The sequence below is a fragment of the Macaca thibetana genome, chromosome 15 (assembly GCF_024542745.1).
Source record: "Macaca thibetana thibetana isolate TM-01 chromosome 15, ASM2454274v1, whole genome shotgun sequence".
NCBI lineage: Eukaryota > Metazoa > Chordata > Mammalia > Primates > Cercopithecidae > Macaca > Macaca thibetana.
The window spans coordinates 47439045-47467043 of record NC_065592.1 but is presented as its reverse complement, the minus strand read 5'-3'; the positions used below and the strand labels follow the sequence as shown (position 1 = coordinate 47467043).

General features: G+C 52.4%; 1 protein-coding gene and 1 long non-coding RNA gene across 6 annotated transcripts; one reads left to right on the top strand and one right to left on the bottom strand.

The window, feature by feature from the left end:
- Positions 1–6: 6 nt before the first annotated feature.
- On the bottom strand, positions 7–18960 carry AQP7 (aquaporin 7). 3 transcript variants are annotated; one of them, XM_050760815.1, is made up of 8 exons: positions 18652–18960; positions 17514–17564; positions 11207–11324; positions 2028–2151; positions 1460–1597; positions 1134–1252; positions 706–923; positions 7–347 (listed from the first exon to the last, which is right to left on the bottom strand). In XM_050760815.1, the coding sequence occupies exons 2-8, from the start codon at positions 17537–17539 to the stop codon at positions 62–64; spliced, it is 1029 nt and encodes a 342-aa protein (XP_050616772.1). In that variant the 5' UTR covers positions 17540–17564; positions 18652–18960; the 3' UTR covers positions 7–61. The 3 variants fall into 3 exon arrangements, with proteins under 3 accessions (XP_050616772.1, XP_050616773.1, XP_050616774.1); XM_050760816.1 differs by having other exon boundaries at positions 7–288; positions 18652–18939; XM_050760817.1 differs by lacking the exons at positions 17514–17564; positions 18652–18960 and having other exon boundaries at positions 11220–11305.
- Positions 16887–27053, top strand: LOC126937450 (uncharacterized). 3 transcript variants are annotated; one of them, XR_007719730.1, is made up of 4 exons: positions 16887–18429; positions 26066–26188; positions 26395–26475; positions 26747–27053. It is a non-coding gene; the product is annotated as an uncharacterized LOC126937450 (long non-coding RNA). The 3 variants fall into 3 exon arrangements; XR_007719731.1 differs by having other exon boundaries at positions 26066–26475; positions 26751–27053; XR_007719729.1 differs by having other exon boundaries at positions 26066–26475.
- Positions 27054–27999: the final 946 nt, after the last annotated feature.

Genomic DNA, 27999 nt, shown 5'->3' with positions numbered 1-27999 from the left:
TACTGCTGTGGGACAAGCCTTGCTTTATTGGGGAAGGGATGGGATCACAAATAATCTCTACTTAGAAGTGCTCTAGGGCCATGGATTCATGTAAGGGCGGGGCAGGGTGGACTGAAGATCTGTTGGCAGGGCTCACGGAGACGGGGGTGAGGGGAGAGAGCGTGGGTTCGTGAGATCCCATCTTGGGCAATACGGTTATCCCGTGGTCTTCGTACGCCACAGAGTCCTCCAATTTCAGGGGTTCCCGTGGGGTGGTGGAGCCAATGAAGACCAGGTAGATGATGCCACCTAGACAGGCACCCAGAAGTGGTGCCACCACTGGCACCCACCACCAGTTCTGCCCTTCACTGCAGGCAAGAGGCAGAGGCCTGCTGAGCGGGCTGATGCCCAGGACAGCACCCTCATCCACCTCGGCCCACGACAGATTGAGCAGAGGATTCATCCCCAGGCTACCCCAGGAAACATCCCCAACCCGGGGACCCGGTCAGCCTCAGCCCTATTCAGGGACAAGGTTGACACCCAGTGCAGGTGCAGGATCTGTATCTGTACTGGCCTGGGGAAATGTTGGGACTCACTCCTGCTCCCCAGGCCACCTGGGGGTTCAGCAGGACCCTACTGCGCTGCCCTTCACATCACCCGCCACCCCTCAACACACAGGGGAACCACAGAAAAACTCGAAGGAATGGGCCTGGGCAGGGGCAGTACCTGAAGACCTCTTTGCCCCAGCCAGCAATGAAGGTGAAGACGCGAGGGGGCAGGTCCCGGGACGGGTTGATGGCATATCCTGTGTTCATACCGAGGGACACCCCAATGATGACCACGAGGATGCCTATCACCAGCGCCTGTGTTCCTGGCAGTGCTGCGTTGTTCTCCTGGTCCGTGATGGCGAAGAGACACAGCTGGAGCATCCCGGTCAGCCACGCCTACGGAGCAGATGCTGTGGCAGCTCACCTGGGCCACTCCCCAAGCCACAGGACCTCGGCAGTGCCCCAGATCCAAGCCCACCAGCACAGACACGTCTCGGTACAGTCTCCATCCAGAGTTCTTGTCCTGTCTATCCGGAGGGGCTCCCTGCTGGCTCCGTCCTCAGGGGTGGAGGGCAGGGGGAGGGGTACTCATCCCGGACCACTGACCTCATTCAGGAAGCCCCGCCACAGTGTCATGTGATCAGGAAGGTAGGTGGCAAAAATGCCAGCTGTAGCGACGGGACCGGTCACCATCAGCTGTCCACCCGAAAAGTGGAGAATGGCCGCTGCGGAGACACAGACTGTCGTGTGAACCTGCCCCCAGCTAAGCCCCACCGGGGTCCCAGAAATGAGGTTATAGGTTAGAGGGTGGGGGAGCTCCAGGGCTTTTTTCTCCCAGCTATTTTTACTAATCAGGACACTGAGGTCCAGTCTGCCCATATTTCATAGGAGGTGGCTGAGGCCAGAGGCGGACACCTGGGCAGGACACTCACTGTAGAAGAGGGTGTAGATGGTGGCAGCTGCCAGGAAGGAGCCCAGGAACTGCCCCAGCACATAGACCGGAAACTTCCTCCAGGGCACACGGCCCAGTGCACAGTTAGCGAAGGTCACAGCTGCGTTCATGTGGGCCCCTGCGGGCAGCAGGCAAGTGTGTCAGGGAGGGAGAGCAAAACAAACAACAGTGACAAACAGTATTGAGAACAACGATGGCTAGTGTGTATAAGAGCGTGCTCCGTGACAGAGCTCTCTCACTGAGCCCTCACAACCACCCAGTGAGGCCGGGGCCACCGTCTTCGTTTCACTGTTAAGGAAACTGAGGAACAGAGAAGGTGATGACTTGCCTAAGATGACCCAGCCAGTGAAAATGGTGGGTCAGGGGGACCCAGGAAGAATCTGGGGCAGACACGTCATAGGCACGGGGTTCAGAGGAGACTTCCTCCTGCCCAGTGGCCAGGCTCAGGCACTGGTTGTGCCGGCGAAGGGGCTGACTGAGGCAGGCAGGAAAGAGCCTATTGGGGACACCTCGTCTTGCCCGGTCCGGCAGGGGCTGGGCTCACTCACCAGAGATGTGGCCTGCCACGTGCACTCCCATGGTGACTCCGAAGCCAAAACCCAAGTTGACACCAAGGTAGCTCCCATATTTTTTATTTAGAACCATATGGGCCACGGAACCAAGGCCGAACACCTACAAGGGAGGGCCTCTAAGGGGGCTGCCTGCCCAGAAGCCCCAACCTCAGAGGAGGGCTCGGAGCTCAGTTCTAGCTCCTCACCCCCGTGCCCTGGGCCTCCCTGGCGTTGCCTCGAAAATCCTCTGCCACGCCCTCTTCCCCCAGAGCCTTCCCTCCTTACTGCCTCCTCTCCTTGCCCCTGCTGAGGCCTCTCAGACCTGAGCCACTGAGAGCCAGGTGGAGCGGCAGTCAGAAGCTCTTACGACAGACATCCAAGCACCTCAGCCCCAGGCCTACCTGAAGTTTTGGGGTAAGGCAGGGCTGTGAGGAGGGGATGGCTGACGTGGATTGCACCCTCTCAGAGTCCCTCACACTTCAGGCTGGCCTGAAGGAAGTTTCTTTAAGGGACCTCCAAATCCATCCATGCCTGACTCTGCCAGGAACCCCTCCCTGCATACACACACACACACACACACACACACACACATACACACATACACATACACACACACACATACACACACACACACACACGCATACACACATGCATACACACACGCATACACACACACACGCATACACACACACACGCATACACACACGCATACACACACACGCATACACACACACACGCATACACACACACACACACACACCCTCCACCCCAACCTCCACAATGCTGGAACAGTGGGGTCCTAACTGTCTTGCCCTCAGCTTCATTTCCACTGACCCCAGGCAGCATTCCAAGCTGCTGCTGCTTGCCCATCCCTCACGGCTCCTCAGATGACACCGCCTTCACAGGGGAAGGGGCGTACCTTCAGGCCCATTAGCCTCAGTCTAGAACCACTGTTCCCTTCAGCCCTAGCTCTGTGCTATCCTCTCCCTCTGCAGAGGCCTCCATCTCCCCAGTACCTTCCATCCTCCCATTGATTGGCTTCCACAGACTGGAATCTCATCCTTCCCAGCAAACTGTCCCACCCCTGCCCAGTGTCCTTCTCCAGGATGCCCCCTTCCTGTTTCAGTCAGGCTGCATGAGAGAACACGCTGTCCAGCTGCTTCACCCCTTCCCTCGCACCCCCTCGTCAATCTGGCTTCCACTTCCACATGTCACAGACACCAAAGCTCTCTCCAAGGGCTCCAGCAACCTCCTGATTTTCCAAAGGTCTTTTCAGGCATGGTTTTACCACATCAACAGCTTCAGCTATGCTTGATGCAGTAAAATTCCCATCATCTCCGCTGGGAAGCCAGATCCCTATTTGCAAATCCCCACTGGAACTCTCCTGGTGTTCCACGGGCGTCTCAGGTTCTGTTGAAGGTTTGCCATCTCACAGCACACCTGCTCCTCACTCTATGTTCCCCATCCCCGTTGGCAGAGCCAGAAACTCAGATGTTGCAAATGGGAGCTTCCTCGCTATCCTCCCCAACACCCAATCAGCTCTGCTTACCTTCTCCCCAAACCTCACCCAGCCTCCTCCTTGCAGCCAGAGTGACCTTCCTAACAAAAACCCCATCGTGTCTTCCCGGGCTCACTCACTGGCTCCCCTCCACTTCTAGGATGAAGTCCAAACTCAGTAGGCCACCATTTAAGACCCTGCATAATTTCATCCTTTCTGCCTGTTTCATATCTGCCCCAATATTCTTTCCATTCAGCAATAGTATTGCTACTAAATAATAATAACCATTTATTGAGCACTGCCTACATGTCAGCAAGTTATACTGATCACCTCCTTTAACCCTTACACGCCAATGTTATGAGTTAGGTACTATTATTCTCCCCTACTTGACAGCTGAGTAACCTGAAGCTTAGAGAACTTGAATGGCTTGTCCAAGGTCACACAGCCTGTACATGGTGAGCCAGGACTAAATCTAGGCAGTTACCTATGCCAGATGGCCTCAAACCAAACAACTGCGCTGCTCCACGCATGCCTTACTCTCTCGTGCCTCTTGTTTGTTTGTTTGTTTGATTGATTGATTGATTTTTGAGACAGGGTTTTGCTCTATCACCCAGGCTGGAGTGCAGTGCTGTGACCAGGGCTCATTGCACCCTCCATCTCCTGGGTTCAAATGATCCTCCCACCTCAGTCTCCCAAGTAGTTAGGACTATGGGCATGTGCCACGGCACCCAGCCAATTTTTTTTTTTTTTTTTTTTTTTTTTTTGAGACAGAGCCTTGCTCTGTTGCCCAAGCTGGAGTGCAGTGGTGCGATCTCGGCTCACTGCAACCTCCAACTCCCTGGTTCAAGTGATTCCCCTGCCTCAGCCTCCCAAGTAGTTGAGGTTATAGGTGCACACCACCATGCCCAGCTGTTTTGTTGTATTTTTAGTAGAGACAGGGTTTCACCATGTTGGCCAGGCTAGTCTCAAACACCTGACCTCAGTTGATCGCCTGCGTCAGCCTCCCAAAGTGCTGGGATTACAGGCATGAGCCACTGTGCCGGGCCCCAGCTAATTTTTTCTATTTATTTATTTTTTGAGACAAAGTCTCTAGAGTGCAGTGGCGCGATCTCCCACTCACTGCAAGCTCTGCTTCCCGGGTTCACGCCATTCTCCTGCCTCAGCCTCCTGAGCAGCTGGGACTATAGGCACCTGCCACTACGCCCGGCTAATTTTTTATAGGTTTAGTAGAGATGGGGTTTCACCGTGTTAGCCAGGATGGTCTCGATATCCTGACCTCGTGATCCACCCACCTCAGCCTCCCAAAGTGCTGGGATTACAGGCGTGAGTCACCGCGCCCGGCCTTTCAATTTATTTTGTGTAGAGATGAGGTTTCACTATGTTGCCCAGGCTGGTCTCGAGCTCCTGGCCTCAAGTAATCCTCTCACCTCAGCCTCCCAGAGTGCTGGGATTACAGGTTTGAGCCACCATGCCTGGCCAGAATATCCTAATAATTTTACACTGACTACATCTTGAAATAGGATTTTGGATATATAGGTTAATTATTAAAATTAATTTCACCTGTTGCTTTTTACCTTTTCAATGTGGATACTAGAAAAATTTAAATTATATAGATGGCTTGTATTGTATTTCCCCTGGAGAGCTTTGTTCTAGCGTTGATGAAAGAGAAAACCTGGAGAATTGTGGACATGAGGGCCGAAGTCAAAGCCGTCAGTGGAGAAGGCCCCAGGAGGGGGTACAGGGTAAGAAGGCAGACCAGGCCAGGCGCGGTGGCTCACGCCTGCAATCCCAGCACTTTGGGAGGCCGAGGTGGACAGATCACTTTGGGTTAGGAGTTCAAGACCAGCATGACAAAACCCCATCTCTACTAATAATACACAAATTAGCCAGGCGTGGTGGCACTCGCCTGTAATCCCAGCTACTCAGAAGGCTGAGACAGGAGAATTGCTTGAACCCGGGAGGCGGAGGTTGCAGTCAGCCAAGATCGAGCCACTGCACTCCAGCCTGGATGACAGAGCAAGACTCCGTCTCAAAAACAAAAACAAAACCAAAAGGTAGCTGGGGCTGCCCGTAGAGCCACACATCACACTCATGGGTGGACGCTGGAAACCTCAACTGTGAAGCAGGTGTTGAAATGGGAGAGGAACAGAGAGAGAATGTGCCATGGATGCCGAGGAGAAACAAGAGTTTCCCAAGGAAGGTGCGGTCCACACTGTCGCATGGAGCTTCTAGGTCAAGTGCGTACAGGCCTAGAAAGCATGCTTTTTTTTGAATGTGACAATCCAGCAGTCGTTAGGAACATGGTGAGCACTGCGTCATCCAGCTGTGGAGGCAGAAGCCCGGTTCCAGAGCTGGAGAGGTGAGGAGGTGGCAGCAAAGAGTTGAAAGGCACCAGCGTAGACTCCTCTTTGAGAAGTCGCCTGAGGAGCAGGGGAGAGAGAACAGGATCCGCGAAGGGGCTGACAGGGTGAGGGGAGGGAGGTTTCGTTTTGTGTTGTTTTCAGTGGAGAAACTTCGGTATGTTTATAGGCTGAGAGAGGGACAGGCTGAAGATAAAGGAGAGAATAAAGTGACAGTGTGAAGTACCTGAGTAGGCTGGACAGCTGGATTGGTGCAGAAGTGGAGGGGTCCTCCAGGAAGGAGAGGACCCCACCCCAGCCAAGGGGTGATATGTGGATACATATGTGGTTAATGGGTCTGGTGGTGAGAGGGACAAGAGAGTGAGGTGAACACCACAGGAAGTGTTGATTATTTTACCTGTCAAGCCATTTGCTTATTTTAAAAAATAAAATAAAATAAATAAATAAATAAACAAATAAAGTCAGAGTACAGAGCAGATTTGGGGAAGTCTGAGAACATGTGAAATAGCCCAGATATGGTGGGGGAGAGGCAGTTGAGCAGGCCCCACTGGGTCCCTCAGAAGCCCCAGGACAGAAAGGGGGAACCCAGAGCTGGGCTGCCTTCAGATCCAAGATAACGTATAGCAGGGGAGGGCAGGAACAGATGTGGGTGCAGTGGGGAGTGAGGCCAGGACAGGTTGACAGGCTGGCAGGATAAGGAGGTAGAGGGACTGGAGCAGGCATGGAGGGTCTGAAAACAGGGGCCCCCATGGCCTTTCCCCCACTCCAATACCATGTGCTAAAAATACTGAATGAGCATAGGCCGGGTGTGGTGTAATCCCAGCACTTTGGGAGGCCGAGGCGGGCAGATCATGAGGTCAGGAGTTCAAGACCTGCCTGGCCAACATGGTGAAACCCCATCTCTACTAAAGATACAAAAAATTAGCCAGGCGTGGTGGCACACACCTGTAATCCCAGCTACTCGGGAGGCTGAGGCAGGAGAATCGCTTGAACCCAAGAGGCAGAGCAGTGAGCCGAGATGGCACCACTACACTCCAGCCTGGGCAACAGGGTGAGACTCGGTCTCAAAAAAAAAAAAAAAAAAAAAATGGGTGAGCGAATGAACCCCACATGATTCCTTGTGTCAGGGTTGCCAACTGGCAAGTCATGCCCTAATTCATCCAGCACACAGGTTTTGTTTAGATAACTTGGTTTTGAAGAACAGAAGTTTCCGTCTCTCTTGAAAAATGAGCAGCTCAGGCAACACTGGCCTGCATTCCACCCTCCATGGCAACAGTCAGCTGGAGTGGCAGCAGCTACAGCCTCGCACAGATTGGCACTCAGCAGCCAGCCAAAGTCCCCACCGCCCTGAGTTGCCGCTCTCTTGGCCCCTGTAGCATGTGATCTACAACCCTTGCCCCATGGCTCACGTGTACGGCTGGTTTTCCAGGCCCGGATGGCTCCAGCCCCTCCTCTCCCTGATCAGTGAATGTGGCCCAGCCCATCCAAGTTTCCCTGACAGCCAGGAGGCCAGCTCCAAGGGCAACACCCCTGGAAGCTGCAACATGGATCAGTCCGCTTCCCTCGTCCCAGCTGCAGTAAATGGGGCCAAGGTCACACTAGCTTTTTGGCAAAACCTTCACCCTGGTGACTCACTGAAATTCCTATATATATATTTAAAAAAAAAAAAAAAGCCCTCACTTCTTGGCACAGCCTGGCAACTAAAAATAACAACAACACAATGTCCGACATAGGCTTACACCTCACAAAGTTCTTTTAAAGCGCTACTGTCTTCAATTCTCACAGCAAATCTGCACAGCAAGAATTTTTCTCCCACTCTATAGATGGGGAAACTGAGGCCGAGAGAGGCGTCTTGAACTACCTGAAAATGAGGACCTTACCCTGGCTGGGGGAGCATCGACAAGCCAGAGTCTTTAAAAGCTGGCCATATTTAAGCTAAGGGACAGAGCATAGAGGTTAAGGATCAAGACTGTGATATTAGGCCAGGCACGGTGACTCACGCCTGTAATCTCAGCACTTTGGGTGGCCGAGGCGGGAGGATCACTTGAGGTCAGGAGTTCAAGACCAGCCTTGACAACATGGTGAAACCTCCTCCCTCCTAAAAATACAAAAATCGGCTGGGCATGGTGGCGTGCACCTGTAATTCCAGCTACTCCGGAGGCTGAGGCACAAGAATCGCTTGAACCTGGAGGTGAAGGTTGCAGTGAGCCGAGATCGCACCACTATGACACAGCAAGACTGTATCTCAAAAAAAAAAAAAAAGACTGTGATATTAGACTGCACTGGATTTAATCTTGACTTAAAGTGTGACCTTGGGCAAGAGGCTTAGTCTCAAGGAGACTCAGTTTTCCCATCTGTGAAACTGGGATAATAATAGTACCTACTTCACAGGGCTATTGCAAGGATTTGGGAAGATGCTTCACGTAAGGTGCTTCCCATCACAGAGCCCGGGATGCATTAGGTGCTCAATGAAAATCTCAATAAAAGGAAGAGAAACAGAGATGTGGGCAGGTATCAAGCATGTGGGCAGTGCCTATTTCCCTAACAGATCTCAGAGGACACACCCTCCTGCCTCCGAGGTTCCAAGGGTTAACAGCCCTCATGGGACTGGAATGTCTTGTGATAAGTGAATTACTTTGCCCTGGATTAAGGAGGGACAGGATCTAGCTGCTGTCCTCACAGCTCAGGAGCCAAAGCAGGTGGGGAGGTAAGAGAGGAGCAGGGGAGGGCCAGAGGCAGAGAGGAGAGAGCAGCTGAGAGCACCTGTCCTAATAACAAGAAACCAATACATGGGTACCACATGTGTACTGGGTGCTGAGACTTGGCATTCTTCACACAAGTCCTCCAGCTTGGTGTTAGTGTTCCTGTTAACCAATAAGGAAGCTAAAGCTGTGGGCCGGGTGAGGTGACTCACGCCAGCAATGCCAGCACTTTGGGAGGCCGAGGCAGGCAGGTCACCTGAATTTAGGAGTTCGAGACCAGCCTGGCCAACCCAGGCTGAAACCCCATCTCTACTAAAAATAGAAAAATTAGCTGAGCACAGTGGTACGAGCCTGTAGTCCCAGCTACTCAGGAGGCTGAGGCAAGAGAGTCACGTGAGTATGGGAGGTGGAGGCTGCAGTGAGCCGAGATTGTGCCACTGCACTCCATCCTAGGAGACAGAGTGAGACCCTGTCTCAAAAACAAGAAAGGTAAATTTGTGAACAGTTAAGATACTTGTGGATGGTCACACAGCTAGAAGATAACAGAGCTAGGATTCAAACACAGCTCCAAAGCCCGTGAAGTCCTAATTCTACACAATATAAGTGAGAAGTCGGGCTTTAAGCCAGGGAGAGACCTGCCCAAGGCCAACCGGTGACTCACTGGCAGGGTCAGGCTAAGAACCCTGGTGTTCTGATTTCCTCTCTCCCTTGAGATCCATGGGCGCTACCACACACACAAACATTCTCTCTCACCCCACCTTCCTCTAGCATGCACCTGGCTGCCTTGGCTTCCCTTCCCAGAGGCTGCCCCTTCTTTTTCTAGACCTGGACCCTGCATAAGATGCAGTAAACATGGCTACAGTCGTGTTAAGGGCAGAGGCTCGCTGTGGTAAGTGGCAGGGCTGAAGCAGGTGGAGAGGGAGCAACCTCACATCCCGCCTGCAGTCTGGATTCTGTCCCAGTCACACACTAAAGAAGAGCCCTTGTCAAGGTTACCAGCAGCCTCCACGTTGCCAAACCCTAAGGCCTCTTGCCAGTGCTCACCTTGCGTGGCCCATCTGCTGACAGCTTCTTCCTGGTGGAACCACTGCCCCCCTCTGTCATGCAGTCTGCTCTGGGTCTCCTCCCACCTCTCTGACCATTCCTTCTCAGGCTCCTTTGCGTGCACCTCTTCATTCCTCAGGGCTCTGTCCTCAAACCATCCTTTTCTTTTTCTGTACACTCTCTCTGGACAATGTCGACAATCACCACCTGTGTTATGATGAACTTCAACTTTTTCCTTCCAGACCAAGCCTCTCCTGAGCTCCAGCCCCTTGCCTGTGTTTAACTATCTCCTGGATTTCCCCATGGGCATCTCGCCTCTCACCCTGTGCTGGGCCCCGTGCTCCAGAACAGCTCATCAGCGCTTTGCCCACATCTTCTGCTGGCAGAGTCTCCCCAGTTCCATCTTCCACAGCCCTCTCAAACACGTGCTTTCTTCTCCAACCCCAAACCAGTCATCACCCTCTCTCTGTCCCAGATCAGAAACAGCCTCTTAAGTGGTTCCCTCTTGCCAGCCGTGCCTGTCCTGCTTTTGCTCCACACTGCACCCAAAATTACCTTTAAAATCCAAATCTGATCATGTCACTCCCCTGCTTGCCAGCCTTCAACATCGCCCAGTGCCCTCTGGATTCATTCTCAGAGCCTGATCATCAAGTTTCTCTTCAATATCTCTCTTTCTTTTTTTTCTTTTTTTTGAGACAGAGTCTCACTCTGTCGCCCAGGCTGGAGTGCAGTGGCTGGATCTCAGCTCACTGCAAGCTCCGCCTCCCGGGTTTACGCCATTCTCCTGCCTCAGCCTCCCAAGTAGCTGGGACTACAGGCGTCCGCCGCCTCACCCAGCTAGTTTTTTGTATTTTTTAGTAGAGACGGGGTTTCACTGTGTTAGCCAGGATGGTCTCGATCTCCTGAACTCGTGATCCGCCTGTCTCGGCCTCCCAAAGTGCTGGGATTACAGGCTTGAGCCACCGCGCCCGGCCAATATCTTTCTTTCTTTTTTTTTTTTTTTTTTTTGAGACAGAATTTCACTCCTGTCGCCCAGACTGGAGTGCAATGATGTGATTTCAGCTCACTCCAACCTCTGCCTTCTAGGTTCAAGTGCTTCTCCTGCCTCAGCCTCTGAATAGCTGAGATTACAGGCATCCACCACCATGCCCAGCTAACTTTTGTATTTTTAGTAGAGACGGGGTTTCACCATGTTGGCCAGGCAGGTTTCAAACTCCTGACCTCAGGTGATCCACCTGCCTCAGCCTCCCAAAGTGCTGGGATTACAGGCATGAGCCACTGCACCTGGGCCTCTTCAATCTCTTCACCCTGGGTTTCCCTTCTCCCCATTTCCAGCCATGCCCCTGATAGCCCAGTGCATGGTTTCATTCGACCCCCACATATTATGAGCCTTTCTGTCCAAATAGACTTGATGAGAAAGGCCCCCCACCTCTTTACTTTCCTCTGCTGCTTCCCCTGGCTCCCAGCTCAGAGGTAAGGAATGGACAATGTGACTTACAGGGTCAGCATGGGGAGGGGGTCATGGATGGCCCTGGTGGAGCCCCACCCACTTCGTGCTGCCCACCCACTCACCATCATGACATACGTGCTCATGAACTCGGCCAGGAACTCTCGCACCATCTTCTTCTGCAGTATTTCCTGGATCTTTGCCATCACGGACCAGGAGACCATTTTGGAGCCACGGGTGGACCTGAGACAGTGACCCGAGCCCATGGACAGAAAGGAGACTCAAGTCTGCCTGCTGCCCATCGGCTCTTCAACTCACAACTGAGTTAATAGGTAACCCAGCAGCCTCACCACACACACCTCCTCTTGCCCAGGGCAGCTGGGACAGCTGGAATTGGAGACACTTGAGAGCCATGGGGACATGGAGAGGAACGGGGTAGACAGCCAGGCCATGCTCCTTCTAGTTGGGACTGGACCAGTAAAAATGACACACTAATGAAACCACTTTGCAGAGGGGCAGGTGGGGAGCTGAAAGTGCGATCCATGATGCCAACAAGTCTCTGGGAAAAAAGCAGGGTAGGAGAGAGCAGACTGGAAAGTGGAGCTCAGTTGTCTATGTCTATCCATCTGTCTGTCTGCCTATCTGCTAGAGCCAGAACTTTGGGGTCACAGGCCAGGGCCTGGCAACAGTGAGGCACTCTACAAACAGCATGAGGTGTGACAAAGTCTGCTGCCGAGCTCTATAAACAGCACTGAGCGCTGAAACATGTACCAGGTTCTGTCAAAGATGAAGGGGTCAGCAAAATGCACCAGGCTCTGCAACCAGGTCAGTGCAAACAGAGGTTTGTGAGAGAGTGAGTGAATGAATGAATGATCAAGAGAGAGGGAGGGAGAAAAGGAAGGACTGGATCTTACTTCCTGGTGTATCTTCAGTGCCTAGCACAATGCCAGGCCGTAGTAGATGTACAATAAATATTTGTTGAATGAGTGAAAACTGGGGAATCTGTCTTACTCTCAACTAGATCCTCAAAGCTTCCCAAAGTGCCTGGCACTTAATATATATTTAGTGAAGTGCACAATTAGATGGACAGGTAGATGAAACAGTGAGTAACAGGTCCCAAATCTGCGTATAGGGAGAGGTATAGGACTGGAGTTTGGGGAAGGTGGTGGGGTGGGGATGGAGGATAAAGAGGAAGAAGAGGGGCCGGTCCCAGTGGCTCATGCCTATAATCCCAGCACTTTGGGATGCCACGGTGGGCAGATCACCTGAGGTGGGGAGTTCAAGACCAGCCTGACCAACATGGAGAAACCCCATCTCTACTAAAAAATACAAAATAAGCCAGGCATGGTGGCATATGCCTGTAATCCCAGCTACTTCAGAGGCTGAGGCAGGAGAATCGCTTGAACACGGGAGGCGGAGATTTCGGTAAGCCAAGATCTCACCACTGCATTCCAGCCTGGGCAACAAGAGGGAGACTCCGTCTCAAAAAAAGAAAAAAAGTGGGGGGGAAGAAGAGGGATACAGATACCTCTAAGTGTGGCCTTAGTGCTTGTTTAGACTAGTCACTCTGCTCTCTCACTGTCTGCATGCCCAGAAGCTGACACCAGCCCCTCAACTCCTCTGGCCAGCCCATCCTTGCACATCACGTACTGCCTTAGCTGCAGGCCTTTGCACATGCCAGTCCTACACCCAAAATGGTCCCCTGCGTCCCCAGAGGCTCCTTTACCTGCCAGCCTTCTTTCCTTGACCTAAATTTCCCTTTCTCTGGGAGAGCGGCCTACCCCCTCCTCTAGGCCATTCACTTCCTCCACATGCCCCATGGTGCCCACTCTTTCAGCTGGGGCAATGCTCATCACACTGCAATGTAATTGCTCAATTAGGCCAGGCACAGTGGCTCACGCCTGTAATCCCAGGACTAGCTGAGGCAAGCTGATCACTTGAGCCCAGGAGTTCAAGACCAGCCTGGGCAGCACGACAAAACCTTATCTCTATTAAAAAAAAAAAAAAAATTAGTCAGGTGTGGTGGTGCATGCCTGTGGTCCCAGCTACTGGGGAGGCTGAGGTGAGAAGATTGCTTGAGCCTGGAAGGCAGAGGTTGCAGTGAGCTGAGATCATACCACTGCACTCCAGCCTGGGTGACAGAGTGAGACCCTGTCTCCAAAAAAAAAAAAAAAAAAAAAGCTTAATTAATTAACTGTTTTTCTTCCTAAGGGCTGGGATCATACCAGTTTCCTTCACTGCAGTGCCTGAACACAGTAGGCATAGTAGATTCAACAAATCTTTGGTTCATTGGCTGGGCGTTGCCTGCTGTGTGCTGATGAGAAAGGAGCCAGGCTTCCAGGATTCCCTTGGTGTTCTGGGTTTCCTGCTCTGTCCACCTTTCCCCTGCTTCTGTGGTACCTTCCCAGGACTGTCTTTGGGCTGTTGCTTGCCTTGGCAGGGTCTCTTCTTCAGGGCTGAGGAGGCTGGCCATGGGATAATGAGACCCCTATACGATGCTGCATGGGAGCTGGAGTTGGATGGGGACCAGTGGATTATCCACGCAACTCTGCATCCCCCTCCATCTATTCATCCCTGGTTTTGTTTTTCTGGGGCAAGGAATAGAGCAAGGACTGGGATGGGTGAGCTATGAACAGAGGGTCTCAGCTGAAAAGTGGAAGATGTTTTGTTCCATGCCTGGACATCTCTCATTCCCTCTGCTTACTTTTTGCTGCTGTGAGGCCAGGGGAATTTAGGAGTCCCTAGGAATGCTGCTACTCTCCCTAGCAGGGTGAGGTGACCCTCCACTGGCCCCCATCTAACCCCAGCTCCAGTGTTGGAGGCAACCACAGAAGAGGGGAGAGAAGTGGACAGAGCAGAAAGCCAAGAACACCAAGAGGATCCTGGAAGCCTGGCTCCTTCCTCATCACCACACAGCAGGCAAGACACAGTAAGCAACAGATAACCACCGACCAGCCAATGAACTCAAGATTTCTTGAATCTACTACGCGTAGAATGTTCAGGCGCTGCAGTAAGGGACACTGGTATGATCCCAGCCCGTGGGAAGAAAAGCAATCGATTGAGCAATTACTGTGCAGTGTGATGAGCACTGCCCCAGCTGGAAGAGGGGCACCATGGGGCATGTGCAGGAAGTGAATGGCCTAGAGGAGGGGGTAGGAGGCTCCCAGAGAAAGGGAAATCTAGGTCAAGAAAAGAAGGCTGGCGGGTAAAGGAGCCTCCAGGGAGGCAGGGATCATTCTGGGCATAGGACTGCCACGTGCAAAGGCCTGCAGCTAAGGCAGTATCCAATGTGCAGGAATGGGCTGGCCACAGAGGAGTGGAGGTGGCATGAGATGGGCAGAGAGGGGCCAGGGCCAGGTGGCAGAAGGCCCCATGGCCCACATTAGGGAGTCTGAACTCTACCAGAGGGCCATGGGCCAACTGGAGGATTTCAGCAAGAGAGCTGCCTCCCCTGTGGAGGCCAGGATGGAGGAAGTGGAGTTAAGGCAGGGTGAGCATCAGCTTCTCCACAGACGAGTAGAGAAGTGGTGGCAGCCTGCGCCACAGAGATGGCAGTGCCAACGGCCACAAGAGCACAGTCAAGCTGACAGGATTGGTGTTCAGTTAGAGAGGGAAGGGAGCGGGGCAGCTCAGCGATGCCCTCAGGTCCTGGCTAGGGCAGCGGAATGACTAGTGTGGGGCGCAGCAGAGAAGCTGCGGGAGAACGGACGAGGAGGCCCTTTCTGGACATGCTGAGTGTGAGAAGCCCGCTGGACACCTGGGTGGGATGGCCAGTGAGGAGGCAGCTGGTCATGTGGTCTCACTTACAGACACATGTGGAGGTCAGCAAATCACAGATGGTCCTCTGAGCCATGGACACAGACGACAGAGCTCAAGGAGAGGGTACAGACTAAGAAGACGGGCCCAAGAAAGCCAGCCTACAAAGCAAGGAACTGACAGCCAACCAGATCCCCTAAGTAATCTGCTAACCAAGGAACTAAATAGCTAACAACTCACTAACGCTTGTTTATTTTCTTTTTCTTTCCTTTTTTGAGACAGGGTCTCACTCTGTCGCCCAGGCTGGAGTGCAGTGGCGCAGTCCCAGCTCACTGCAGCCTAGACTTCCCAGGGTTCAAGCGATCCTGCCACCTCAGCCTCCCAAGTAGCGGGGACTACAGGAGCACGCCACCGTGCCCGGCTATTTTTTTTCTATTTTTTGTAGAGATGGGGTTTTGCCATGTTGCCCAAGCTGGTCCCAAACTCCTGGACTCAAGCAATCCTCCCGCCTCAGCCTCCCAAGGTGCTGGGAATTCAGGTGTGAGCCACCACGCCCGGTGGCTTACTAACCCTTTGACTAATCTATCAAAAACCAACTAACTGATTCTCCTGTTAACCAGCTATTAACTCATTTAATTATGGAATCAACCGGTCAACCACAAACTATCCAACTAACCACAAGCCAACAGTTCAACCTGCTAACCAACATTTCTTCATTCAACAAACATCTGTTGTCCAGGCATGGTGGCTCACGCCTGTAATCCCAACACTTTGGGAGGCCGAGGCAGGTAGATCACTTGAGGTCAGGAGTTCAAGACCAGCCTGGCCAACATGGCAAAACCCCATTTCCACTAAAAAAAAAAAAAAAAAAAAGCTGGGCTTGGTGGCAGGTACCTGTAATCCCAGCTGGGTGGCTGAGACGTGAGAATCACTTGAACCCAAGAAGCAGAAGTTGCAGTGAGCCGAGATCGCACCACTGCACTCCAGCCTGGGCAACAGAGCAAGACTCTGTCTCAAAAAAGAAAAAAAATTTTTTTTTTGTTGAGCACCTACTTACGAGTCAAGCACCAGGAATACAAAGTTAAAACCCACTCTCCACCCTTGGGTCACTCTGTTTAATGGAAGAGATGGGTAATGGCAACACCAGCAGAGAGAAGCAGCCTGGGACTGGGGGAGCACAGGGGAGGCGTGGGAGGTGGGGCCTGAAGGAGGTTTTGAAGAATGGGCGGGTGGTGGCCTGACATGGCCGTGGGGGAGTAGGCTGGTGGTAGAAAGAATGGTGGAAGCTGTGCACATTCTAGATATTTTAGGAGATTGGTGACTGGATATGAGACATAGGGGAGAGGGAAGTATCAAGGATATGACCTGGACTTCTGGCTTGAGCAACTGAGGAGAAGGGGGCCCCTGACTGAGCCAAGAGCACAGGAGGAGTGAACTTGCAGGGGGCGGAGGAGGCCGTTTCCATCTAGGAGCTGAGTTGCCTGTGAGACACCAGTGGGTCTCTAGAAACAGGATCTAAAGCCCTGGAGAGAGACATAGGCTGGAGGCAGTGATGTCAACAGAGGGACATTATTCGTTCTCTCCTTCCAAGTGTACAACAGGCCAATATCCCTGCTCATGTGGAGCTGACAGCAATGAAGTGTAATAAGCAAGTACATTTGTATAAGAGAAGGTACCAGCTCGTATGGAAAAAACAGAGCAAGGAGAGGGGAATTGGGATTGCAGGGGCTGGAGATGGGATGTGATTTCAAATAGGGCAGTCAGAGTAATCCTTGTTGAAAAGGTGGCGTTGGAGCAAAGCCATGAAGGAGATGAGAGTGGGCTGTATGTTAACTGCAGAAAGCCCCTCAGGTGGAGGGAACAGTAATCAGAGGACTCCCAGGATATTTGAAGAAAGCAAAGAAAGTCAGTGTGAGGCCGGGTGCAGTGGCTCACGCCTGTAATTCCAACCTTTTGGGAGACCGAGGCAGGTGGATCACCTGAGGTCAGGAGTTCAAGAGCAGCCTGGCCAACATGGCGAAACCCCATTTCTACTAAAAATACAAAAAAAAAAAAAAAAAAATTAGCTGGACGTGGTAGTATGTGTCTATAATCCTGTAATCCCAGCTCCTCAGAAGGCTGAGGCAAGAGAATCGCTTGAACCCGGGACGCGGAGGTTGCAGTGAGCCAAGATCGCGCCATTGCACTCCAGCCTGGGGGACAGAGTTGGATTCTGTCTCAAACAAAACAAAAAAAAAAAAACAGAAAAGAAACTCGGTGTGGCTCAGTGTGGCTGGAGGAGGGAAAGCAGGGGGCTGGAGTGGGGAGGCCAGAAAGCTAACAAGGACTACATAGGCAGGGCCTTGGCCATTGCAAGGACTGGTTCTTGTTCACCCCAAAGACAACGGAGCCTGAGAGGGTGAGAGGTGCTGAGTTCGGTTGAGTTGAAGGCCACCTGCATGCCTTGACCTTCATCCAAGGCTTTCTGAGCCTCCCCTCACCCTAGGACCCAGCCCAGGCAACAGGTGTAAGATGCTCTTCTTCTGGGACCTCAGAGGCGAGTGAGTGGGTGGGGAGGAGGAGGTAGTGGGGGACAGCTACCCCAAGGAAGAGGCTGAGGGTGGAGCAGGAAGGGCACTGAAGTGGGCTGGGTGGAGGACAGGGGGCTAGAGGGGGAGAAGGGGGTTGGGTACTTACCGCCTGTGCCTGGATGTTTGAACCATGTTTTGTCTTTCAGATTTGTAGATGCTGAGGAGCCAAAGAGAGGTCACCATGGCTGGAGCACACAGAACTTGGCCCCACACTTCTATCAGACCTTGGCCCCCAGGGGAGAAGCCCTGGGGCAGCTCCTACTAGTGCCACTCCCTTAACCCAGCCAAGCAACAGGGAGGGAGGAGCAGTGCTCAGCCAATGAGGCGACGCCCTGGAGCCCCACCCACCCATGCTGGCCCCAGGACCCCAACCCCAGGTCAGACCCTCCAGCGCTCCTCCAGACCTTCCCTATCTGCAGCCCAGCTTTGGACTGTGGAGATGCCCTCAGCCTCTGCTCAGTGGCTCCAGCCTCGTATTTGCGTGCTATACATTTAACCTCAAGCCCAGTTGCTGCTAACTTAAACTGTGACTGTCCAGGACCTGCACACACACACACATGCACACACGCGCACACACACACACACACACAGAAGGTGAACACACAGGATGAGGCTCTGAAAACTCATTTCACCCTGTACCTTGCCTAAAAATTCCCCTTTGTACTCCTATCTTTCTCTCTAATTGACAGCATGAAGGTAGCCCCAAGTCCCCTCACCCTGTCTGTCCTCCTCATTCTCTAACTCAGTTCCCTCTAGCTGCAGCACAGACTCTTATCCCCAGCCCTGACTGCAGAAACCCTCCAGCCCCAGCTCTAGCCCCGCAGGAGGGGACTCCGCGGGAGGAACAACTGCAGCAAGCCGGCAGCTGACCCATCTCTGGCCTGCACTCCTCCCCCTGTGGTCCACGGCCCGTGGTCTTCAGCTCTCTCCTCGTCCCACTCCCATGGTCTGCTGACAGCCCAGCCCAGCACATCCCTGCCATCTCTGCTCTACCTCTGGTCCTCCCAACAACCAATATACAGGTAAGGAAACTGAGGCTCAGAGAGAGCGTGTGTGTGTCTGTGTCACACAGCAACACAGGACTGCACCAGAGCCAGAAAGCCAGGCCTTCCACTCCCAGCCGGCACTCCTTCCCCAAACAATCCCACAGTCACCTCCTCCCTGTGTGGTACCAAGGGAGTGGCCCTTCCGGATCTGGGCACTGAGGAGGCCGCCCCATCCACCCTGCCTGGAGCCCCACTCACTCTGCTGAAATGCCTTCTGATTCTCAGCCTCTGCCTTGGGGGCTTCTCAGTTAAAGTGCATCTTGATCTTGTTCCTCCGAGACAGTCCCTGGCTCAGCTTCCACTCCCAACTGGGGCTCGGCTATCCCTGTGTCCCCAGTCCAGAGCCTGCCTCTCAGCCCTCCCAGGGCGGCCTCAAGCACTGCTCCTGCTCCTCTAGGGGAGAGGTCATTAAGGCTGGGGTTTGGCTGGTGCCACTTGAGCCAAGTCCGGATGCACTGCCCAAAATAACATCCCTCGTCTGGCCAGCGGTGCCATGGAGACCGAGTTCTGAAGCAGCCCTTTGTGAGGTCAGAGGTGCAGATCCGGGTGGGCACTCTGGGCCTCACAGTTCCAGAGGAAAGGCCTGTCCTCCAAGCCAATGTGCAGCCTGACTCTGGGGCAGCGCCTGAGGAAGCCCTCCCCAAGCCCCCAGCCCTGGGGAAGGCTGCAGAGGCCTTTGAGCCCCCAGCGTTGGGGAGAGCTGTGCAGAATAGGACTGGAGGTGGAAGTGTTGGAGATCAACAGCTGGGTGGAGGGGACGCGGGGAGGCCGTGGATCAGTCCTCAGGGAGCCCCATTCTGAAGGGGGAAAGGGAGACTCACGCCCAGTCCTCAGGGCCCCCAGTCTGAGAGGAAGGAGGACACACAAGCCATATTTGCAGAGAAACACGAGCCTGAGGGAGGAGGTAGAAGCCCAGGCCTGGCCCTCTGAGGGCCCCTAGTCCGAGGAGCAGGTGGAAACCTACACCCTGTCCTCAGGAAAACACCTCCCTTAGGAAAGGTCAGCAGGGCCCCTGTGAAGGAGCCAGAGCTGGATCGGGGCATGGGGTTCGGGGCTCAGCAGCATGGGAGCTCCGGGACTGAGGTGCGGTCAGGAGAGACCCTGGGGACCAGCGGCAGTCCAAGAGGACTTTTGGAGCCAGGGCCTGACTAGGTCTCAAACAATGGGGCAGGCAGTTCGGGGTTTCAGCAGGTGGCCCAGTGCTGAGACACGAGGGAGGTGTTTCTGGTCTGCAGACTCTGAGGACACTTGCTGTGTGGCATGGTGGATGGTGGGTAAGTCCTGAGAACTTCTGGGGCCAGGCTCCATGGGTGGGAAAAGGCATAGGATTCAGTTGTCCAAAGCCCAGGTGTGGGAATGGAACTGTCCTGTAGAGGGTGCCAAAGACCAGGTCTGGAACCTGCATAGCCCCCACACACCCTCCCACCCCTTCCAGCTTTTTCTGCAGGTCCTTCTGCAGGGGTGAGGCAGGGAGAGGAAGGGGTCGGCCGCAGTCCCGGGACTTCCTAGTCAGAAGCCCTCTGTAAGGCACTAACTTCCCTCTGCAGATTTTTTTTTTTTTTTGAGATGGAGTCCTGCTCCACCCAGGCTGGAGTGCAGTGGCACGATCTTGTCTCACCACAATCTCTGCCTCGTGGGTTCAAGTGATTCTCCTGCCTCAGCCTCCCAAGTAGTTGGGCTTACAGGTGTGCGCCACCAAGCCTGGCTAATGTTTTTTGTGTTTTTAGTAAAGACGGGGTGTCACCATGTTGGTCAGGCTGGTCTCGAACTCCTGACCTCAGAGAATCCATCCGTCTCAGCCTCCCAAAGTGCTAGGATTATAGGTGTGAGCCACTGCACCCAGCCTCCCTCTGCAGATTGTACGTGGGCTTGAGACTCAGTCTCTCTTCCTCAGGAAGGGAGGGGTGCACGCCTGGAAATGGGAGAGCCCTGCCTTTATTCCTTTCCCATGTGTGCTCCCATGGCCGGGATGAGGTCATGTCAGAAGTGGATCTGGGGTCTTGGATGAGGTCAGCACTTGAGCAGAGTTGAACTGGACTGGTGTCAGGTTGGTGAGGGAGGGAATTGGGATCCATGCTGGGGTCGCAGATCAGACCCTAAGCTCATTTACAGGACTCGACCCTGGGGACTGAGAGGTGGAGAAGACACAGTCCCATCTGTCTCATGGCAGAGACAGGTAAGCAGCAGGTGACTTAGGACACACCAGATAAGCTGGAAGGAATACAGACAGGGCTAGCCGAAGCTCGAGGGGGACAAGGGTCTTCCGGAAGAGGTGACATGGGAACTGAGTTTTCCAAAACGAGCAGGGGGAGGAAGGACACCGTGGCATTTGAAGCTTGATGGGATTGTGAGAAAACCTGGGAGCTGTGAGTGACTTGCAGAGGGCTGTGGAAATGGGCAGGGATAGACCATGAAGGGCTTTGTCGGCCAGGCCCAGGAGTTCAGACTTTAACCCAAGGGCCTGAGGAGCCTTCAAAGGGTTCTTAATAAAGAGAAGAGCAATGGGGTCAACCTGAGGTCCCCGAGGTCCCAGGGCATCCAGCAGGCAGAGGCACAGTTGGGCCTGCGCTCGGGAGAGGGGTCTAGCTGGAGAAAGAGAAGAGGAGATCAGCCCCTGGGCTTCAGCACTAGAGTCGCTGGGGCTGCCCAAGAAGCACAGGGAGTGAGGCAGGGGCCAGGGTCAGGATTCTGGGGAACAGGGATGATGAATGAGTGGGTGGGGAAGGAGCTGAAAACCCAGACATGGGGCTGCCCAGAGACTGACAGGAGCCAGTAGGGGGCTGTTGCCCCAGAGTTGGGTGCTGGGAGGGGCTGGCCAGGCAGGTGTTTGCATACAGCTGCCTGGATGAGCTGGTGGGGATAGGGGGTGGCAACAGCACTGAAGAAGGTGAGGCTGAGGAGGCAGAAAGTTCAACTGCAGAAGAAGAGTGGCAGCTAAAGGGGCCACCAAGGTGGGAGTTTGGGTCAGAGCTGTGAAGCATGTTAGTCTGCACAGAGCTTGCGGGGGGTCTCTGAGCCAGTGAAGATGGGGGTGGGGCAGAGAGGGAACACCTGGGGTCCTTTCTTCATAGGATGGGCTTCAGTAGAGTTAGCAGATAAAATATAAGATGCCCAGTTAAATTTGAATTTCAAAGAAACAATATTTGACACAACCTTATACCCGGTATACCTTTAGTCTAACCTCAGGCCCTCTTGATGCTTAAACTGTGACTGTCCAGACACACACACACACACACACACACACACACACACACACACGGTTTTATTTTTAGCAAATAAAAATATAGCCGGGCACATTGGCTCACTCTTGTAATCCTAACACTTTGGGAGGCTGAGGTTGGTGGATCACTCGAAGTCAGGAGTTTGAGAACAGCCTGGCCAACATGGTGAAACCCCACCTCTACTAAAAATACAAAAATTAGCCGGGTATGGTGGCAGGCACCTGCAATCCCAGCTACGTCAGGAGGCTGAGACAGGAGAATTACTTGAACCCCAGGAGGCGGAGGTTGCAGTGAGCTGAGATGGCGCCACTGCACTCCAGCCTGGGTGACAGAGTGAGACTCTGTCTCACAATAAATAAATACATATAAAAATAAAAGAAAATGTAGGCCGGGCGCGGTGGCTCAAGCCTGTAATCCCAGCACTTTGGGAGACCGAGACGGGCGGATCACGAGGTCAGGAGATTGAGACCATCCTAGCTAACACGGTGAAACCCCGTCTCTACTAAAAAATACAAAAAACTAGCCGGGCGAGGTGGTGGGCGCCTGTAGTCCCAGCTACTCGGGAGGCTGAGGCAGGAGAATGGCGTGAACCCAGGAGGTGGAGCTTGCAGTGAGCTGAGATTCGGCCACTGCACTCCAGCCTGGGCGACAGAGCGAGACTCCGTCTCAAAAAAAAAAAAATAAAAATAAAAATAAAAAAATAAAAGAAAATGCTTTTTGCTTTTTCTTTCTTTCTTTTTTTTTTTTTTTTGAGATGGAGTTTCCCTGTTGTCACTGGAGTGCTGGAATGCGGTGGCGCCATCTCAGCTCACTGCAACCTCCGCCTCCTGGGGTTCAAGTAATTCTCTTGCCTCAGCCTCCCGAGTAGCTGGGATTACAGGCATGCACCACTATGCCCAGCTAATTTTTATATTTTTAGTAGAGATGGGGTTTCACCATGTTGGCCAGGCTGGTCTCAAACTTCTGACTTCAGGTGATCCACCTGCCTCGGCCTCCCAAAGTGCTGGGATTACAGGCATGAGCCACTGCGCCCTGCCTAAAATACTTTTTTCATTCAAACGTTGGTCAAGAATATCTTTCTGTGCCAGTAGGTCCATGTCCACCTCATGCCTGTTGTACAGCATTCCACCTGATGGAGATTATATCATGCAGAATCCTTGTATTGATGGGTGTTTAGATTGTCTCCAATTTTAAACGGACCCAGCTCTTCTCTTTTATGAACAGGATGGGATAAACACAATTGGCTGAAACTCAATAAAGAATGAAAATGAAAATTGAAATTTTAAAATATCAGAATGAAGAAACAAAAATGACTAAAGATGCTAAAAACTGCCCTCAAATGTTCCCCAAAGTGTTGATATACACACACAAAAGAAACATTTTGATTAAATTATTTGTTTCAATCAACATGCCATTGGATTAACTTACCACAAAACCTGCTTTTCATCACATTGTTTTACACTTGTGTTTTTTCTGACTCTTTCGAGCCACGGAATCCTTTGCATAACTCAGGAGCCCATGGTATAAACAAGTAAGGAAGGAGTTACTCTGGCTCCAGGCGCAGGGGTGGGGATAGGAGGGCAGGGTAGGTCCCTCAAGGAGCCCTGGTCTCTCTCAAATCATCTGAAGCCATGAACGTTCTCAGAATGTCCCAAAAAGAAAAGACACTTAAGCCCCACCCAGGTAAGTGTCTCCTTCCAAACTCATTTTTCGGGTAGGAAAATAGATTCAGAGCAAGGTAACAACTTGCCCAAGATCACCTAGAACTAGAACATCCAGACCAGGGCTCTGGCTCCCCCAAGGAGACCAGGGCTCCCCTACTAGGTGGCGAGGCCGGGGAGGGGCAAGGGCACAGGTAGGACCCAGGAAGGTCTTTAACTCTCACACCCACAAATTACCAGAACTCCCCCTCACCCCCCGCCCGGGCTCTCATCCTTCTCAGAGTCATCCACGGGCTTTCAGGACAGGGCAGATGGAGACCAAGGCAGACAGGATCAGGCACAGCCGCTTGTGCAAGGGCAAAGATCCCCTGAAGTCGAGAACCCAGAATTCCACCCTCAGCCTACTCCGTCCTAAAAGAGCCTATATTCAGCTGCCTGAAACCAGGGATTGAGCTCAGGCTTGTCACTTTCTAGTATGAGCTGGAGCTATCAGGGAAGGCTTCCTGAAGGAAGAGGGGTCTTATTAACGGAAGCAGCCAGGGAGACAACACTGAAGAAATTTGCATGTGTGAGAAGCATTTGTGTCTTTGTATATACCTATATGTGAGCATGTGCCTGTGTGGATGGACAGGTGTGTGGGTGTGTGTGTATGTGCGCACACATGCATCTGCTTATATGTGTCTGATCTTGCACGCGGAAGCCTCTCTGTAGTGAGACACACACACACACACACTCCCCGAGTTACGCACACGTGAACATGCAACCATTCTGCCGGGTTAATATTTCTTTGCCTGCGTCAGCACGGTCCCAGTAAGTGGGCAGCTCGATGCAGGAACGTGCCCTATCTGATCTGGTCAGTGGCTGTGGGTCCGGAACAGGGGGATTAGGGTGGGCAGGGAGCCCATCTCAGTTTCCCCCAGGCAAGCTGCACTCTCTCCACTCTCCTGCTCAGCCAGAGAAAGGAGGCAGCCCCAGTGTAGTGTGACTGCCCAGTCTCCCCACTCACGCTGGGGACTCCCTGATGGGACAGCCTCCTTGCTTGCCTCCACATGGGCCAAGGCCAGCCATTCCCTGAAAGACCCTCCCCACTACCTCATCTCTGCCCAAATCCTGAGGCCTCTCTATGCATAGTTGTCTCCTTAAGGACAAACAGGAAGCAAAGACCCTAGGAAATGCTCACAGCGAGCTCCTCCCTTCAGCAGGAAAGCAGCTTTGCAATGTCCAGGTGAGCCAATGGGAAGATGGGATTCAATTGGCAGCTTTCCAGGAGCACAGTGATTGCACCAAGGGCCTGTGCAGAGATCTGTGTGGTCAGGGTCTGGGGTACCGGCACCCATGGGCATTAAGCTTCAGCCAGGAAGGCTTGGTGGGACATGTGGACCCCAGGGAGAGTGGCACCTCCCTAGTTGCTGGGCCTCTCCCTGGGTTGATGGAGAACCCTCCCACGCCTGCTCTGGTCCCTGGGGTGCAGGCTGGGCCAGGCTGGGCTGGGTGAGCAGACACTGTCTCTTCTGCTTTTGGGACAGCCCAAGGGCTAGCGTGAGTCAAACCCAGGTGTCCTGGCTCCTAGAGAGAAGGCTGGAGCATGGATGGAGGGAGACGCTCACTGCTGAGGCTCTTCCCACAGCATAGCCCCTCTGCCTCCACCTCCCTCAGGCTCCATCTCTGGGCGGTCTCCTCTCCACCCTAGGGGCATATTAGGACTTTCATAGGCCCTCGGCAGTTTTTTTTCTAGAGACAGGGTCTCACTCTGTCACCCAGGCTGGAGGGCAGTGGTGCGAACTTGGCTCAGTGCAGCCTCAAACTCTGGGCTTGGGCAGTCCTCTCACATCAGCTTCCTCTTACTAAGTAGCTGGGACTACAGGCGCACACCATGATGCCAAACCATTTTTTGTATTCTTTTTGTAGAGATGAGGTCTCACTTTGTTGCCTAGGCTATTCTCAAACTCCTGGGCTCAAGCCATCCTTTCACCTTGACTTCCTAGAGTGCTGGGATTACAGATGTGAGCCACCACACCCAGCCTGGCATCTGTGTGGGTGTGTATGTGTGTGGTAAAAAATACAGCATAAACTTAGTGATCTGAACTATTTTTTTGGCGGGGGCGGTCTGGTCTTTTTTTTTTTTTTTTTTTTTTTTTTTTGAGTCTTGCCCTGTTGTCTAGGCTAGAGTGCAGTGGTTCGATCTCGGCTCACTACAACCTCCACCTTCCAGGTTCAGGCGATTCTCCTGCCTCAGCTTCCCGAGTAGCTGGGACTACAGGCGTGCCCCACTACGCCCGGCTCATTTTTGTATTTTTAGTGGAGACAGGGCTTCACAATGTTGGTCAGGCTGGTCTCAAACTCCTGACCTCGTGATCCGCCTGCCTCAGCCTCCCAGAGTGCTGGGATTACAGGCATGAGCCACCGTGCCTGGCCCAATCTTAACTAATTTTTAGCGTAGAGTTCAATAGCGGAAAGTATATTCACATTGTTGTACAATCTCCAGAACTTTGTCATCTTACAAAACAAACTCTATACCCATTAAACAACAACTCAATTCCCTTTCTCCTACTCCTGGTGACCACCATTCTACTTTCTGTCTCTATGAGTTTGACTACTCTAGATACTTTATATGAGTGAAACCATACACTGTGTGTCTATCTGTGCCTGGCTTAGTTCACTTAGCATAATGTTCTCAAAGCTCCCTCCATGTAATGTGTCAGAATTTCCTTCCTTTTTTTTTTTTTTTAGATGGAGCTTTGCTCTTGTCACCCAGGCTGGAGTGCAATGGCACAATCTTGGCTCACTGAAACCTCCGCCTCCTGGGTTCAGGTGATTCTCCTGCCTCAGTCTCCCAAGTAGCTGCGATTACAGGTGCCCACCCCACGCCCAGCTAATTTCCTTCTTTTTAAGGCTGAACAATATTTCATTGTATGAATGTACCACATTTTGTTTATCCATTCAGCTCCCTGCACTTGAGTTGCTCCCTCTTTTGGCTATTGTGAATAGTGCTGATATGAACATGGGTGTACAGTTATCTTTTTGAGATCCTGTTTTCAATTATTGTTTTTAAATTTTAGGTTTGGAGGCACACATGAAGGTCTGATATATAGTAAACACATGTCATGGGGATTTGTTGTACAGATTATTACATCACCCAGGTATTAAGCCCAGTACCCAATAGTTATCTTTTCTGCTCCTCTCCCTCCTCCCACCCTCAAGAAGACCCCAATGTCTGTAGTTTCCTACTTTGTGTTCACAAGTTCTTATCATTTAGCTCTCAATGCTTTCCATTCTTTTGGATATATGTTCCCTTGGCATTTTTGCCCTTTTGGGCCCCTTCTTCCAGCAAATAATATTAACAGTAATAATTAATTCTATTTTACAACTATTGGTATAAAGACAAATATATTAATTTTTTTTTTTTTTAAGACAGGGTTTCACTCCCGTCACCCAGACTGGAGTACAATGGCATGATCTCAGCTTACTGCAACCTCCGCTTCCTGGGCTTAAGCGATTCTCCTGCCTCAGCCTCCCAAGTAGCTGGGATTACAGGCACCCACCACCACATCTGGCTAATTTTCATATTTTTTGTAAAGATGGAGTTTCTCCATGTTGCCCAGGCTAGTCTCAAACTCCTGAGCTCAAGCAATCCACCCGCCTTGGCCTCCCAAATAACTGGAATTACAGGTGTGAGCCACCATGCCGACCCCGATATATTAATATTAAAACATTTTCTTCAGCCTACAAGTTCTTCTTTTTCTTATTTTGATGCAAACTAAACATTTTGTGGGTCCTTAGATTCAACATTCTCATGGGTCTTGCGCCTCCTGTGCATCATGGAGAAGGCGGCCCTGCATGTCTCTCACATCCTCTTCCCCCACGCAAATGCTGCCACCTCCCCAGCCTCCATCTCCAGCCCAGAGCTCCAGAACAAGTGATCCACCTCCTCTCTTGTTATCTCGTATGTGAAACAAGCACATTTACCTTTACCTGCCCCAACCCAACCTCACTTCCCCACAATCTGCCCCCTTCCCAAGGGCCTGGCCCAAGGAATGCTCTTCCCCACCACATCTCTGAAGCTTTCCCTCCAGGAGTCACTCACCTATTCCCTCTCTCGTGGCCCCTTCAGTCAGCCCCAAATCTATCCCATCTCCAAGAGCCTCTTCACGGGTCTCCCAGTCTGCATCCCCTTTAAGGTAGGAGGCAGGACTGGACTCCAGGGTGATGCTCGGACACCGGACCAGATTGAGGACTAGCTAAAACAGGGCTGGAAGCAACTTTCCAATGACACATGCCCCACAATGTGCCATGTCAATTTATCATTGCCATGCCAACACCTGGGAGTTATCACCCCTTTCCATGGCAATGACCCAATGGCCCCAAAGTTACCACCCCTTCCCTAGAAATTTCTACATAATTCGCCCCTTAATCTGCATACAATTAAAAGTGGGTATAAATATAACTGCAAAACTGCCCCGGGCTGCTGCTCTCTGCCTGTGTATAGCCCTGCTGTGCAGAAGCAGTCCTGGAGCTCTAACACTGCCGCTTCAGTAAAGCTGTTTTCTTCTACTTCTCTCTGCATTGCCCTTGAGAGGCAAAGCCGAGAACCCTCACAGGCCAAGCCCCACTTTGGGGCTCACCTCCCCTGCATCACCCTCACCCATTCTCCATTTTACAGCAAT